We start from the raw sequence: 16,735 nt of genomic DNA, 5'->3' as shown, positions 1-16,735 counted from the left end.
GACCTTATCAGAGGGTCACAAGAAAAACTGGGGATAGGACAGGAGATGGAAGAAAACTTCCCCTTAGTGGCATGGGTCTGGGAGAGGGTTACAGCTGTCACCGGGGAGAAGGCATAAAATCCTGTCTGGATCTTTTTCTCCCACTTCCCCTAAAAAAAAAAAAAAAAGACTTAAGCCTCTTGGGGAAGTATGGCAAATCCTGTCACATCTGAGGCACAGGTGAAGACCCACTGCAGCTGGGGCAAGGAAACAGAAAAAACATCCTGAGAGGAGTTGACAGGATGACTTAGGAAGCCCCATTGCTGAAAACCATGGACACAGGATAAGCCTAAGACCAGCCTGAAACTAAATTAGAGCAATGGAAAAAGTCTCTTTTCTTTTCCCCTCCCTGCACCTGGCACCAGATTAGCAAAAGCCAAGTGACAAATAACAGCAGTATATTACTGGGGAGAGTTAAAATGAGGAGAAAGCCTCTTTGAGGCATAGGCATGCTAGGAAAGCCTGAAGTAGAGGGTGGAACATGAACAATGAGAAAAATCCTCTGACCATCAATACTCTACCAAAGACAAAGTAATCCTAGATGAATTTGAAGCTAATGGTGCCTGGTGGGTAACCAAATACAGCTAAACTCCTGACAAAAATGACTTAATCCCCTACATTAAAGACCTAAAAAAAAGAAGGTCTGTCCATTTCCATACATAAATAATATTTATCTCACTCTCTACTAATCTACACATAATATCTAGCTTTCAACAAAAAATTATGATACATGAAAGAGCAAGAAAATAACCCATTGATAAGAGATAAGGCAATCAACAGAACCAGATTCAGATATGACTTGTATAATTACTAGACAGAGAATTTAAAATAACTACGATTAATATGTTAAAGGCTCTATTGGAAAAGATGAAAAACACATGTAAACACAGATAATCTCACAGAAAAAAATGATACCAAAAGAATTAAATTTTAAAACACATATACACACACAACACACATAATACAAAGATGAAGGAAAACTTCAAAGGGCTCATTAGTAGACTTGATATAGCTAATGCCAAGATTAGTAAACCCAGAGGTAGGTCAATAGAAAATTTCCAAACTGAACCCCACCCCACCCCCCAAAAAAATAAAAACGAGAAGAACAAAACACAGCAACACAGCATTCAAGAGCCATGAGACAATACCAAATGGATTAACATGTGTAACTTGGAAGCCAGTAGAAGAGAGGCAGAAAGAGACAAAAGGAATACCTGAAAAGACAATGGCTAAGGATTTTCCAAGAACAATGAAGGACATCAAAACACAGATACATGCTCAAAGAACCCTAAGTAGAATACAACACACACACACACGTGTGTGCCTGGCCATATTCAAACTTCGAAAATCAAAGATAAAATCTTGGAAGCAGGAAGAAAATAAAAGACTCACTATATATAGAGGACAAAAGATAAGAATGACATCAGACTTTTTATCAAAAACTATGCAAGCCAGAAAACAATGCAGAGATATTTATGAAGTATGTCAACCTAGAATTCTGTATTCAGTGAAAATATCCTCCAAAAATCAAACATGAAACCAAAAGCTGGTTCTTTGAAAATATTAATAATACTGATAAACCACTAACCTATTAAAAAAAGAGAGAGAAAGAGAGAAAAACAAATTACCAATATCAGTAATGCAACAGGAAAAGTCACTCAGACCTTTGGACTCTGAAGATATAAGAAGGAAAAAGTACAAAAAATTTTATACCTATACATTTGACAACACTGATGAAATGGAAAAACTACTTGAAAGATACAAACTACAAAGCTACCACTCAAAAATAAACAGATAACCTGAATAGTCTTATAGGTATTAAAGAAATTCAAAGAAAGAAAACTCCACGTCCAGATGACTTTTTTACTGGTGAATTCTATTAAACAATTAAGTAGAAATAATACCAATTCTACACAAACCCTTCCAAAAAAATTGAAGAGGGAATACTTCCCAACTCTTTCTATGAGGTCAGACTTACCCTAATAGTAAAACCAGACCAAGACATCATAAGAAAACTATAAACTAGTAATCCCTCATAAACACAGACACAAACATCTTTAACAGTATATTAGCTAATCAAATCTAGCAATATATAAAAAGGCAATATATCATGACCAAGTGGTGTTTACCTGCTGAATGCAAGAATGGCTTAACATTTGAAAGTCAACCAATACAATTCACTATATTAATAGTCTAAAGAAGAAATACCATGTGATTATCTCAATTGGTGCAGAAAAGGCATTTGACAAAATCCAACTACCATTCATGATAAAAAGTCTCAGCAAACTAGAACTAGAACAGAACTTACTTAAACCAATGAAGTATCTACAAAAAAACTATATTAAATTACACTTTATAGTAAAAGACATTGTTTTCTTCCTAAAACCAGTAACAAGGCAGGTATGTCAAGTCACAGCATTCCTTTTTAACATCATACTAGAGGGCCTAACCAGTACAGTAAGACCAAAAAAAAAAAAAAAAAAAGGCAAAAGAAAAGAAATAAAAAGTATATAGCTAAGAATAGACAAAACAAAACTTTCTATTTACAAGTAATATAATTGTCTACTTAGAAAATCCCAAGTAAAAAAAGTGAATTTAGCAAGGTCACAGGACATAAGGTCAATATACAAAATTCAACTGTATATCTATGTACTATCATTCAACAACAGGAAACTGATTCTTTTTTAAAAGCTACCATTACAATGGTAGAACACTTAGGTATAAATCTAACAAAATATGTGCAAAATACGTATGCTTAAAACTATGAAATGATGAAAGAAATCAAGAAACATCTAAATAAATGGGGAGTTATACCATATTCATGTATCGGAAACTTTAATATGGTTAATATACTGTATCCTGCCAATAGATTCAATGCAATCTCAATCAAGATTCCAGGTTATTTTGTTAAAGAAATAGACTAGTTGATTCTAAATATATGGAAAGATAAAGAATTTGAAATAGCCTGAATAATTTTGAAAAACAGCAACAACATTTGAGGGTTCACACTACCTTATTCAAGATTTATTATAAAGCTACAGTAATCAAGACAAAAATGTATCAGTGAAAGCACAGAAACATAGGTTAATGGAACAGAAAAGAGTCCAAAAATAAAACCACACATACATAGCCAACTGATTTTCAACAAAAACAGTACAAAGGCAATTTCAATATGGTGCAAAGGCAATTCAGTGGAGAAAGGATAGTCTCTTCAACAAATGGCGCAGGAACAATTGGAAATCCATATTCAAAACATGGATATTGATCTATACATTGCACCATCTGCAAAATTCACTAAAAATGAATGGATCACAGACTAAAACAAAAACAACAACAACACAAACCCTACAAAACTCCTCAAAGAACACACAGGAAGAAATCTTTGTGACCTTGAGTTAAGAAAAGATTTCTTAGATACAATACCAAAATACAATCCATTAAAAATGTTTTTGATATACTTGACTTCATAACAATTAAAAACCTTTTGCTCTTCATGGAAAATGAAAACACAAGCCACAGAAAAGTAGTAAATACTTGGAAACCTAACTGATAAAAGACTTATATTCAAAATACAAAAATAAGTCTCAAAACTTAATAAGAAAATAAGCAACCCAAGGAATATATATCCTCTCTTGTTCTTAAATTCATATTCTAATATGACTTATTCCCTTTTAATAATATTGTATTTATATAAAAAATATGAAAACTCAATTTAAATCATTAATTGAAAGATTTTTTATGCAAACTAAACTTCCTTTAAAATATGTAACTCTAAAAAGCAAGGTCAGTATTAGTTCATTATAACAGTAAAATGAACACTTTATTTAAATAAATAATACAACCTCACAAATGGATCAGTCATCCCTCTCCTCCATTCCTCTTAAATAAAAATGCCACAGGCTTCATCTGTTACTAATTATATTAAGTAATATTTTTCTTTCAAAAAAGCAACAGTACACACTGGTGGTTATGGCAAACTTAATAAAGTAACTTGGAGAGTTTTTTTGTTTTTAATTTGTATTTCCATTGCAGAGAATGGAATGTAAAACATGTAGCCCAATCAGATAGTTAAACAGTAGACACAGTCTTCTAATCATGTTTCTGGTTGATAAAAGCCCAATCCCCAAAGCTAAATTTAGTCATTGTCTCAACATGCAAAACCCTCTTAATTTTATGTCTCTAAAATGGAATTTATAGTTAATTAGTACTTTTATTAAAAGTTCTCTACAAAGCAACAGTTTATCAAACTGACAAGCAAATTTATTTCAGCCTTTAAGTAATTATTTTTCAGTGTTTCTGAAAGCCAACATTTAAAAATTGCTTATACTTAGTCTTGCTAAAAATCTTTAAAAAAAAACACAATATAAAATAAAAACAAAAAGAAATTTTGCCTTGGAGGCAGAGAAAAGGAGTAGGAAGCCGAATCCTGGAGATATTTCCTTGAGCAAATTACTTAACCTCTCTAATCCTCCATTACTTCATCTGTAAAATTAGGAGTTAATCTACAAAATGTAAACATAGAGATAAGGTCCAGCTGAGCTTTAAAAATCCTAATTCTATATAACACCCTTAAATAAAATGAATTCTTTTCCACAATAAAAGATGAAATTCATTAACATCTACACTAAAAACCCTGCCAATCAAATTATTCTTATGACCTTGGATGAATTACCTTTTCTGAACCTGTTTTTCCTCCCCAGTAAAAAATGAGGTTTGATGAGACAATTTATACTGTATTTTCTGAATCTGATTTTACCAGAAGATAATTTTTAATTATGTACCTGAGATCAGTTTTGACAGAATAAACACATAAGAAGAGTATTATCTAAATACAAATCTAAGCAATGCACAGTAGACACATGCTTATGACAAATCAATTTGAATTTTGCAAATCTAATAAAGGTGAACTTATTCTAAACACATAAATGGAAGAATATATTTCAACTTACAGCAAGCGGAAGCAACTACTTAGCCACACTCTAACTATACTCAGGAGTATATATATCACCATGTCATATTATTCTTGAATTAAGATAAAAACAAAAACATGTTTTTGATTAAGTAAATTCAATCTTAAAAGAGTATCAGACACAGTGATCATCAATAATCATAAAAACTAATGATGAAAATGACACATACTAAATATCTGTGGGTAAAATAAAATTTCATGTATTCCAAGTATCAGAATTCAAGGCACTTATTAAATCTAATTAATCAGTCTCAGGTTTTCAAAGAGCATGCCATGTTGTTCAATAAGCATAAGCTACTTCCTAGCTCATTAGATTTTAAAAGAAGGAAAAAGAACAGGTAGAACTACTATATATTTAGACTATCTGAAGGAGAATCCACTTATACCAATAATACACAGTCACATAATGACTTGTATTAACATGTAGTTCTAAAATAGTTTCCAATGGAGTTAAAGCCAATGATCCAATAATTCCATTTTGAGAAATCTATCCTAAGAAAATAAACAGAAATACAGACAAAGATGCATGTACAAATGTGTCCATTGAAGTCTTATTTATAATAGCTAAAATTATGAACAACTTAAGTATCTGAAGGCAAGGTATGGTTAATGTATGATCTATTTAATATAACACGTGCTTACAAAGACTTTTTAATGACATGGGAAAAAGCAGATATTTTTTATTCCATCTCTATATATTTCTAAATTATACATATTTTTCAGCTGGAGAAATAATATATGATCAATTTGTACTATTTCTCAAAGACAACTGCATCAACACAATATAAGATGGCAAATAGGAACCTACTGTAATGATTCAAACAAGAAATGAAGAGTGTATAAATAAAGAGGGCATGAACTAACACAATGGCACTGGGAATACAAAGAACAGATAGTTTCAAGAGATACTTAAGCAGAATCGAATCAACAGGTTGCAGCTACCAATTGGAATAATAAATGAGAAACAGATTGGGCTAAACTGTAATTCCACACTAATACCAGAAATGCAGGAGAAAAAATACCTTAGGGGAAAATAATAAGGCCAGATGACTCTGAAACACAATCTAAAGTTAAAATTACTTTCTATATATTATGTTTAATATGGAAAGATTCATTCTGTACAACATATTAGGAAAATATTTTTATCCAGAAAACTTTAATTATCTGGATTATTAACTAATATGCAATATATTTCTTTTTCTCTCTTTTTTTTTTTTTTTTTGCTGTACGTGGGCCTCTCACTGTTGTGGCCTCTCCCACCGTGGAGCACAGGCTCCGGACGCGCAAGCCTAGCAGCCATGGCTCACGGGCCCAGCCGCTCCGCGGCACATGGGACCTTCCCGGACCGGGGCACAAACCAGTGTCCCCTGCATCAGCAGGCGGACTCTCAACCACTGTGCCACCAGGGAAGCCCTGCAATATATTTCTTAATGAAGCCACTTAAGTGAGTTACTGCCATTGTAAAATTTTCATTCAGAATTATCTCAGTAGGGGGATAATGTGTTTACTTTTTATCAAAATATTCTAAGTCAAAAATGGTGAACATGGGCTGTTTCAATGTAAGTTACCATATCATTTTTATTCTCCATAAAAATGCTGAGTTTCTTCAAAAATGACACAACTAGAATAAGCAGCTCAAAATTGTCCCGATCAAGAGCCTTCACCAGCATGTGAACTATGTTCTTGTTCCTCATCTTCAGCTCTGTACGTGTATCCTCAGCAAGATTCAAAAGCAAATAAAGAGCAACTAGAAAAGTAAAATAAATGAGAGTTAAATAACTGGCATATTGAATCAACAATTTAATAAATCATTTCTACCCATTAAAGTAACAGATGTAGAAGATAGTATATAACCTTGAAAATTTTAACTAGTTAATTTATTCATTAGTAAACTATTATTATTGATATATATGCTATATGAGACAAAACTTATATATAAAATAATATTCTTATGATGCTGAGAAAGATGCAATAACCAAAATAAGACAATGATTCCTACCCTCTTGGAGCTAAGAGCGTAATTGTAATCAAATGTCAATTAAAGATATATGTTAGCAAATAATAAAACAGGCAAACATGTAGAAAGCAAGGTAAAATTTCAACAATTAGGGGCTGCTGTACTAAAAAATGTAGAGTACAGCTACAGCTGAATTTAAGGATACTAAAACCTATTTTTCATACTCAAAATGAGTTTTTGATAGTCTACAGAAAACGGCCATATGAAATTCAGTAAAATAACTATTACACTAACCAAAGTTGAGGTCACTGTCTACTAGTTCTAAGTAAAATTTCTTTTAGGTACCGGTAATAAAAATGCTTACATTCTCATAAGAAACTCATTTAATTCTTCCCTTTTGACAATGAGAATTATGTAACAGATAATGTTTTCCATTTGGCCTTAACTGACAGGAAGCTTCAGAGTTAAACCTGCAAGTTTTCTGTTAGAATTACATAGAATAGTATGGCCAACAGAGTGTTTTTGCTCTCCTATTGTCTTGATTTTGCTCATTTTTTTAGTATTTCATTTTATGTACTCTTATAAACCATCTCTAAACCTTTATGAAAAATATATACACATACATATAAACTTTTATTTAACAAATATTTGAAATGGAAAAGCAATTCTCATTAATTACCTACTATATGCCAGGTACTGTACTAGTTGATATATAAACAGTAACCCATTTTAAGACCATTTTACAAGGCAAGAACTACTATAAAAATTTTTACAGATGGGGAACCCCAGATTCAGAGAAGTTAAATACCTTGCCCTAGCCACACAGCAAGAAAACCCACCAGAAACCAAAGCTCACACATCTACCCTATTGCACCATGCTGACTTTCCATGCAAGGCACTAATAAAAGGTTTTAAGGTTGTGTTGAAAAAGCATATAGTAGACTTCTTCTTGCAACCAAGATAGATGTAGTGGGTTGAATAGTGTTCTCCTCAAATTTCCATACACCCAGAACCTGGGAATTCAAACTAATTTGGTAACAGGGTCTTTGCAGATGTAACTAGTTAGGATGAGGTCATAACAGATTAAGGTAGACCTTGAAACCAATGACTGGGGTCCTCATAAGAAGACAGGACATAACAGACAGATGCAGTGGGAAGAAGGCCATGTGAAGATGTGGGCAGAGAATGAATAGATGCAGCCACAAGACAAGAAACATCAAGGACTGCCAGAAGCTACCAAATGTTAGAAGAGCCAAGGAAAGATTCTTCTCTTGAGTCTTCAGGGGCAGCATGGCCTTGCTGAAATCTTGATTTTGGCTTTCTAGCCTCCAGAACTGTGAAATTTCTATTGTTTTAAATCACCCAGTTTGCAGTACTTTGTTTTGGCAACTCTGGGAAATTAATACATTAGAGGAGCAGGGACCAGATTGGAAACCCTCACCAGAAACAATAACAACAACAACAACAACAAAAAGACTAAAATAAGGGTTTTCAGGACACTGAGCACCAGATGATGAAGGATAGTTATCCCTGAGAGATAAGAAACAAATGACCTGGCCCATGATTGCCCAGAATACTGTCTTGAGAGATTCCAGGTCATGAAACAGATAAGGAAAAATCCCAGAAGAACCCCAAAGAATTCTTGAATGAAGAGATGGAACCAAGGGACCAGGGAAGCCAAGGTGGCTAGAGTTCACAGAAAAGAATACCAGAGAGGACAGAGCTGCAAAAAGAGAAGAGTTCCAGAGTTCTACTTTATATATTGAGCAGAGTACTGACTAGTCACATGTGTTAAAAATCTGAGGCTGGGGGCAGAACAAAATGAAAGAATTAGAAGAAAAAATACATGACATGCACACAGAGCTGGAAATAATGCCTGTTTCTACCAGCTATACTGGAAACTTCATAATTAATGGGCCACTGGGTAGAGTTCTCACATGGGTCTTGCCTCAGTAGTATGGAATAATTAGTTTTAGACTAAATGCTGCTCATGTCCAAACTCACAAATCTTAAGAGCATGATCCAAAAGGATCAAACTGTTTGCAAGTAATTTAATTATGTCTCACAATAAAGCTCAGGAATAGAATATTTATAGGAATAAAATAATATCCATCACCTAACAATGAAAATTTCACATTATCCTGCCTCCAATCAAAGGTTATTAGCCATTCAAAAAAAGCAGGAAAACACAACCTGTAAGGAAAAGAAAAATCAGCTAACTGAAACTGTTCTAGAACTGACACCACAGTTAGAATGATCAAACATGAACATCAAAATAGTTAGATAACTGTATTCCAAATCTTCTAAAAGTTAAGTAGAGACATGGAGGATATACAAAAGATTAAATCAAACATCTAGCAATGAAAACTACAATGCCTGAGATTGTATACTAAATGGAATTAATGGCAGTTTAGAGACTGGAGAAGAAAAGATTAGTGAAATTGAAGACATAACTAGAAACTATCCAAAATTAAACACACAAAGAAAAAAAAGAACAGCAAAAATGTAAAGAGTATCAGTAAACTATGGAAAAAACGTCAAGTGACCTAATATACCTGTAATTGGAGTCCCTGAAGAAATAATAATTGATAATTTTCCAAATTTGATAAAAAATATAAATCCACAATCCCAATAAGGTCAGTGAAATCCAAGAACAAGAAACACGAAGAAAGCTACACCAAAGCACAATATAATCAAACTGGTAAAAACAAATGATGAAGAGACCATTTTAAAGCAGCCAGAGGGGAAAAAACCTCATATATAGATGAAGAAAAGATAAGGATGACAGCAGACTTCTCATCAGAAACAATGCAAGCATGTCAACAGTGTAACAGTATGTTTAGCAAATAGAAATAAGTTGTCAACCTAGAATTATAAACCAGTAAAAATATTTCAAAAAAGAAAAAAAACAAAGAATTTCTCAGATGTAAAAAGATAAAATAATTCATTAGTAAATCTACCCTGTGAGAAATATACAAGGAAATCTTTAAGACAGAAAGAAAATGATGACAGAAACATGATCTAACAAAAAATAGTAGAATCAGTGGAAATAGTAACTATATAAGTAAATATATAAGGTTATTTTCTTCATGTTTAAATATCTTTAAAGTAAAATTGACTGTCTATACAAAAATAATAATGTATCATAGGGTTTATAACAGATATATATATATATATATATATATATATATATATAAACCTCATGGTAACCACAAACCAAAAATCTATAATAGATACACACACAAAAAAGACAAAGGAATCCAAACATAACACTAAAGGTAGACATCAAATCACAAGGGAAGAGAGCAAAAGAAGGGACCATAAAAGGACTATTAAAAAAAAAACCCAAAACAATGAACAAAATGGCAAAAAGTACATACCTATCAATAATTACTTTAAATGTAAATGGACTAAAAGCTCCAATCAAGGCATAGAGTGGCTGACTGGATACAAAAACAAGACCCATGCGTATGGTGCCTATAAGAGAATCACTTCAGATCTAAAGCCACAAACCGACTGAAAATGAGAGGATGTTAAAAGGTATTCCATGCAAATGGAAACAAAAAGAAAAATGGGCTATCAATACTTATATCAGACAAATAGACTTTAAACCAAAGACTGTAACTAGAGAAAAAGAAGGACACTACATAATGATAAAGGGATCACTCCAAGGAAATACAACAATTTTAAATATATATGCACATGGAAACACAAAGACCCCAAATAGCCAAAACAATATTTCCAGCTTTGTTCTTTACAAAGAACAGAGCTGGAGATATCATGTGCTCTGATTTCAAACTATACTACAAAGCCACAGTAATCAAAACAGTATGGTATGGCACAAAAACAGACACATAGATCAATGGAACAGAATAGAGAGTGCAGAAATAAACTCACATTTACATGGTCAGTCTACAACAATGGAGGCAAGAATATACAATGGCTAAAAGACAGCTTCTTCAATAAATAGTGTTGGGAAAATTAGACAGCTACATGCAAAAGAATGAAACTGGACTACGTTTTCACATCATATACAAAAATAAACTCAAAATGGATTAAAGCCTTAAATGTAAGACCTGAAGCCGTAAAACTCCTAGAAGAAAACATAGGCAGTATGCTCTCTGACATCAACCTTAGCAATAATTTTTTGGATATGTCTCCTCAGGCAAGGGAAACAAAAGTAAAACAAACAAATTGGACTACATCAAACTAAAAAGCTTGTACACAGCAAAGGAAGCTAGCTGTCAACAAAATGAAAAAGCAGCCTACAGAATGAGAGAAGATATTTGCATACGATATATCCAATAAGGAGTTAATATCCAAAATACACAAAGAACTCACACAACTCAACATCGAAAAATCAAACTCAATTAAAAAATGGGCAGAGGATCTGAATAGAAATTTTTCCAAAGAAGACGTACAGATGGCCAACAGACACATGAAAATGCTCAACATCACTAATCATCAGGCAAATACAAATCAATACTACACTGAGATACCACTTCACACCTGTCAGAATGGCTATTATCAAAAAGACAAGAGATAGGGCTTCCCTGGAGGCGCAGTGGTTGAGAATCTGCCTGCTAATGCAGGGAACACGGGTTCGAGCCCTGGTCTGGGAGGATCCCACATGCCGCGGAGCAACTAGGCCCGTGAGCCACAACTACTGAGCCTGCGCGTCTGGGGCCTGTGCTCCACAACAAGAGAGGCTGCGATAGTGAGAGGCCCGCACACTGCGATGAAGAGTGGCCCCCGCTTGCCACAACTAGAGAAAGCCCTCGCACAGAAACGAAGACCCAACACAGCAAAAATAAATTAATTAATAAACGCCTACCTCCAGCATCTTTAAAAAAAAAAAGACAAGAGATAAATGCTGGCAAAATGTGGAGAAAAGGGAAAACTTGGTGTACTGTTGACAGGAATATAAACTGGTGCAACCACTCTGGAAAACAGTATGGTGGTTCCTCAAAAAGTTAGAAATAGAACTACCATATGACCCAGCAATCCTACTTCTGGGTATATATCCAAAGGAAATAAAATCACAATCTCAAAGAGATATCTGCACTCCCATGTTCACTCCAGCATTATTCATAATAGTTAAGATGTGGAAGCAACCTAAGTGTCTATACATGGATGAATGGATAAAGTAGATGTGATATATATTTTATATAAAATATTATATAAAATATGTAATATATTACTTATACATTATATATATAAAATAGAATATTACTTGCTTATTAAAAAGGACAATATTCTGGCATTTGCCACAACAAAGATGGATCTTGAGGGCATTATGCTAAAGGAAATAAGTCAGACGGAGGAAGACAAATGCTGTATGTTCTCACTTATATGCTTATATGTGGAATCTAAAAACGCTGAGCTCACAGAAACAAGGAGATTGATGGTTACCAGACACTGGGTTGTGGGGGAAATGGGGAGACGGTGGTCAAAGAGTACAAACTTTTATAACTTTTATAAGATGAGTAAGTTCCAGGATCCAATATACAGCGTGGTGACTACAGGTAAAAATACTGTACTGTATACTTGAATGGTGCTATGACAGATCTTAAATGTTCTCACCATAACAACAACAACAACAAAATGGTAATTATGTGAGGAGAAGGATTTGTTAAGTAATCTTACTGTGGTAAACATTCTGGAACATATACTTGTATCAAACCATTACACTGTATACCTTAAACTTACACAGTGTTATATGTCAATTATATCTCAATAAAGCTGGGGGGAAAATCAATAGTCAGCTACAAAGCAGGAATTGAATGCACACTTAAAAGTCCCACATCATTCTTACTAACGACATAAGATTTTGCATCTTATCAATGACTGAGAAACCATACTATTGAACTGTTAAATCTCTCAACAAACCCCAGAAAGAGGAGACTATTTTTTATTAAAGAGAAATATTTTGAAAAGTTTTACATCAATTTCCTAGGAAAGCAACAAAATTGTCACCATATAAGATACATATAGCAGGGTTTGAGAGACAAGATTCTTATTATTGAAAAGGTCATACATTGGATTTAAAAATCCTTTCTGATTAATACAATTTCAAGAATGTAATTTATACATTTAAGAGCTGAATGGGGCCTTTTGGTAGAAAGAGAGTGGAGTGAAATTTAAAACATCATTATCAATGCTAACAACAGAAGATTCTGTAGTACATTAAAATTCACTGAACTTTCAAATAATCTGGTATTAGCTTTATTTATCTGACAAAAATAGAACAAGCTGAATGTATAGTAAGAACTTTGTTGCGTTCTCATTGCTTAGGTATTCATACCTCGTAAGAGCTGTTCCTGTTTTACCACAAGCCCCTGGTATTTTTTAAAGGTTTTTTCATAATCTTTTCTCAAGGTTTGGTTTTCAGGGTCTTCATCAAGTAAACAAGTTAAGGATCATCCATATTCATTGAAGCAAAGAAAACCTAATGAAAAATACTATGAAGAACAGTGCTAATAAATTTTATGTGCAATTTTATCCAGTTATTTTCTATAACCAATAGTTTAATTAAAATATTATTCCCTGCACAATTGTGTTATAACAGATCTTCTTAACCAAGTGCTCGAGGATGTGCTTGCAGACCTTGGGTGAACACATGTTTAGGCTTCACCAAGTACTTGAATCCTCAGAAATTGTATGTAAATATTTTATGTATGTGCACAAGTCTCTAACTTTCACCAGATTAAAAAATAGGTCCATAATTCCAAGAGGTTACAGCCTTAAAGAATGATTTAGTTAATAAGAATAGTGAATTCCACTTCGGACAGAAGATGTCTAGTATATTGAAAGGATGTTGATTATATCTAAAGCTTTTTAGCACCCTCTTCAGACTACATACAAAAAGAGAAATATCCCAAAGTTAGAGAAAAACAAAATTTAAAAATTATATCTTATAGCCCCAAATAGTCCCTTGGACACCTGCAGAAATAACCAATTACTTCAGTATGACTTCAGGATCCCCAAGCACTCAAAAACATCCCCTTGTTGAATGCTACTTGCATCACAACACAAGGAAACTTAAGACTTAATAGTAATATTTTAGGAGAAATGGCCAAAATTCTGATAAGTCATTTTTATATTCCTTCAATTATTGTAATCCATTGATTCTGAGACACATTTTTTGCACATCTTAACATCTCCCAGAATTTGAATATATCTTATAATCCATGACATGTCATAGTTTTAATTGGAAGCATCTTTCTCCTTTTGTAGTCGTTCATAAATAATGGTGTATCTTACATTCAATGGTGTCTAATATTTATAGGAATATGTTCTAAAAGATCAGTTTTTGTCACCAAGCAATCACAAAGTATAAATTAATGATTGCTAAAAGTTCCATTAGTGGTTCTCTCTGTATCCCCACCCCCCCGCCTTAGTTTCAATGAATTTTAGGTACATTCAGGAAACTTGGGACTCAAGAAATGACCTGAAGTCTCCAGGATTATTGAGTTGTCCACGTGGTTTAAGTCAACACCAATCTAGATGTCAGAAGCTTACAGCACACACAGAAAATGTCTAAACCTATAAAGATCCTAATTAAGAAAAGTCAAATCTGTGTGTGTGCTTGAGGGTGTATTTTTATAGTGCCTTGGGTATTCCACGAAGGAGAGGTAGAAAACATGAGATATTGGGCACAACAGAAATAATATTTTTACTTTTTAAAAGAGATCAATAAATAGTGGGTTCAAAAGTAAGTTACCAGTATGACTTGTCATCTGCAAAACATGTCATATTAGACAGATATGAATAAGCCAGGGCCTTCAATTTAGAATTAAAGTTGTAGAAGAAATATGACAAATATCTTCATATATAAGAAATGTGATATTGAAGAAAATATCCTTATTCTATATTGCTTCAGTATGCAAGATTAGAATCAAGGGATAGAAGTTATTGGGAAGTAGACTTTAGTACACTAAGCAAAAACCCATTATAATAAATAGAATGTCAAAACACAGAATGAGCTAAATCAATAAGCAGTGACATGATAAAGAAGAGACTAAATAATCGATTTGTAAGGGAAGTTGCAGAAAAGATTTTTGTATTGAAAGGTTAAAATTGATTCTTTTTAAGGTTCCTTTCACAGGTTCTATGCTTCTGCAGGCATCTCGAATTTGTATGTAAGTCCAAAAATACTTTTTTTAATAATTAGAAAAATAGAATTTAAAACTATGTTCTTCACCAAATTCACACTCATTCCAATCAAAGTCACCTTATTACACAGAGAAAACTACATAAGCAACAGTGGTGAGCCAGACTTCAGCTAACTAAAGGATCTTGAGGGACAAAATAGCACAGTCACTTAGAGGCTCACCAATTCAGTTATCCAGGACCACTATTATCTATTCCCTCTAGCTTATCACCTAATCAAAGTTGTAAAAAGATTAAAAAGTATATGTAAAACTATATTCATTCTGATAACTTCAATCTTCATTTTAACCTTCAGCACACTCTTGCATTTTTTCAAGTTATGTGAATGACAAACAAAACAAAATCCTCTCCATCCAAAGCTCACAGCAATAGGCAACAGTGGGGTGAAATGCCGCTTCAAAGGATATCAGTTTTCTTCTTCTTAGAAAGTTCTTCTTGCCAAAGCTCATGTCTTTTTAATTCATGATCAATGATATTCATACATAGAGCTCCAATTTTATAGTGAGTGATAAGTCCATGAAACTGAGAAAAGCTTTAAAGAAGAGTTTTTAGTATGTATTTAAAGGAATACATTTTGTGACTTCAGGAAATCTGTTTTGGATAAACACTGGTACAAACAATGTAAAATAGACTTGATATACATATTTCAATAAATGAATATGCCCACAGTATACTAAGAAGACTTGAAATTGTGCAATTACTTTAAATATATTTTAACACACAACTTACCTGAAACAAAATTATTTTTAAGTTAGAAATTACACAAAACACATTTTTGTAATTAACCACCATTTTAACTATTCAGATACCCTCAAAATAAAATTTCAGACTACCACCTAACAAAACTAATAATATAACAGTACTATTATTGAATAAAACTGATACCAGGAAATAAACTAGTGAAGTATTAGCAATCAGGTTTTATATATGTTTCCTAGACAATTTATTCATCCAAGTATTTATTCAGTAAATATTTATTTGCTAATGCTGGCCCATTTTTAGAACAGAGGCAAGAAATTCCCTAGAATTTCTGAGAAGTCAGAAACTTTTCACAATGTCTCAATAAGTATCCTTCTAAAGAATATATGTGTATAAATAAAATACATGAATACATAACAGGTATGTGTTTGCAAACATATATTGTGTATACACACACACACACACACACACACACACACACACACACACACAGTTGACCCTTGAACAATGCAAGGGATAGGGGTGCCAACCCTCTGTATCATCAAAAATGTAAGTATAACTTATAGTGGGTCCTCCATATCTGCAGTTCTGCAACCACAGTTTCAACTGGGGGACCGTGTAGTATGGTAGTACATATTTAGTGGAAAATATCTATGTATAAGTGGACTCACGCAGTTCAAACCCGTGTTGTTCTAGGATCAACTGTATATAAAACAGTAACATTTACTGGCACTTACTCTGGGTCAGGCTTTTTTCTAATACCTTCCTGAAGAGAATGCTCCTATTACTATCCACAATTACAGATGAGGAAACTGAGCACAGAAAGGTTAAGTAATGTAACCAAGATCATATGGCTAATAGACAGCAGGACTTGGATTCAAAGCCAGAGAGACTATTTC

General features: G+C 33.3%; 1 protein-coding gene across 2 annotated transcripts in view; it reads right to left on the bottom strand.

Annotated features, from left to right (window-relative positions):
- The window catches only part of KIFAP3 (kinesin associated protein 3), a 166,096-nt gene that overhangs the window by 103,073 nt on the left and 46,288 nt on the right, over window positions 1–16,735 (bottom strand). For both annotated transcript variants that reach the window (XM_060091281.1, XM_060091280.1), the window contains exons 7-9: window positions 15,545–15,669; window positions 13,270–13,368; window positions 6,577–6,755 (exon numbers count right to left, since the gene is read on the bottom strand). In XM_060091281.1, coding sequence (XP_059947264.1) covers window positions 6,577–6,755; window positions 13,270–13,368; window positions 15,545–15,669 — 403 coding nt within the window. The remainder of the gene's footprint in view (window positions 1–6,576; window positions 6,756–13,269; window positions 13,369–15,544; window positions 15,670–16,735) is intronic.

Source organism: Mesoplodon densirostris, chromosome 2 (genome assembly GCF_025265405.1).
Source record: "Mesoplodon densirostris isolate mMesDen1 chromosome 2, mMesDen1 primary haplotype, whole genome shotgun sequence".
In the NCBI taxonomy this organism is placed as follows: Eukaryota; Metazoa; Chordata; class Mammalia; order Artiodactyla; family Ziphiidae; genus Mesoplodon; species Mesoplodon densirostris.
Note: the sequence above shows the minus strand (reverse complement) of the source record. Positions and strands in the feature narration are given on the sequence as shown.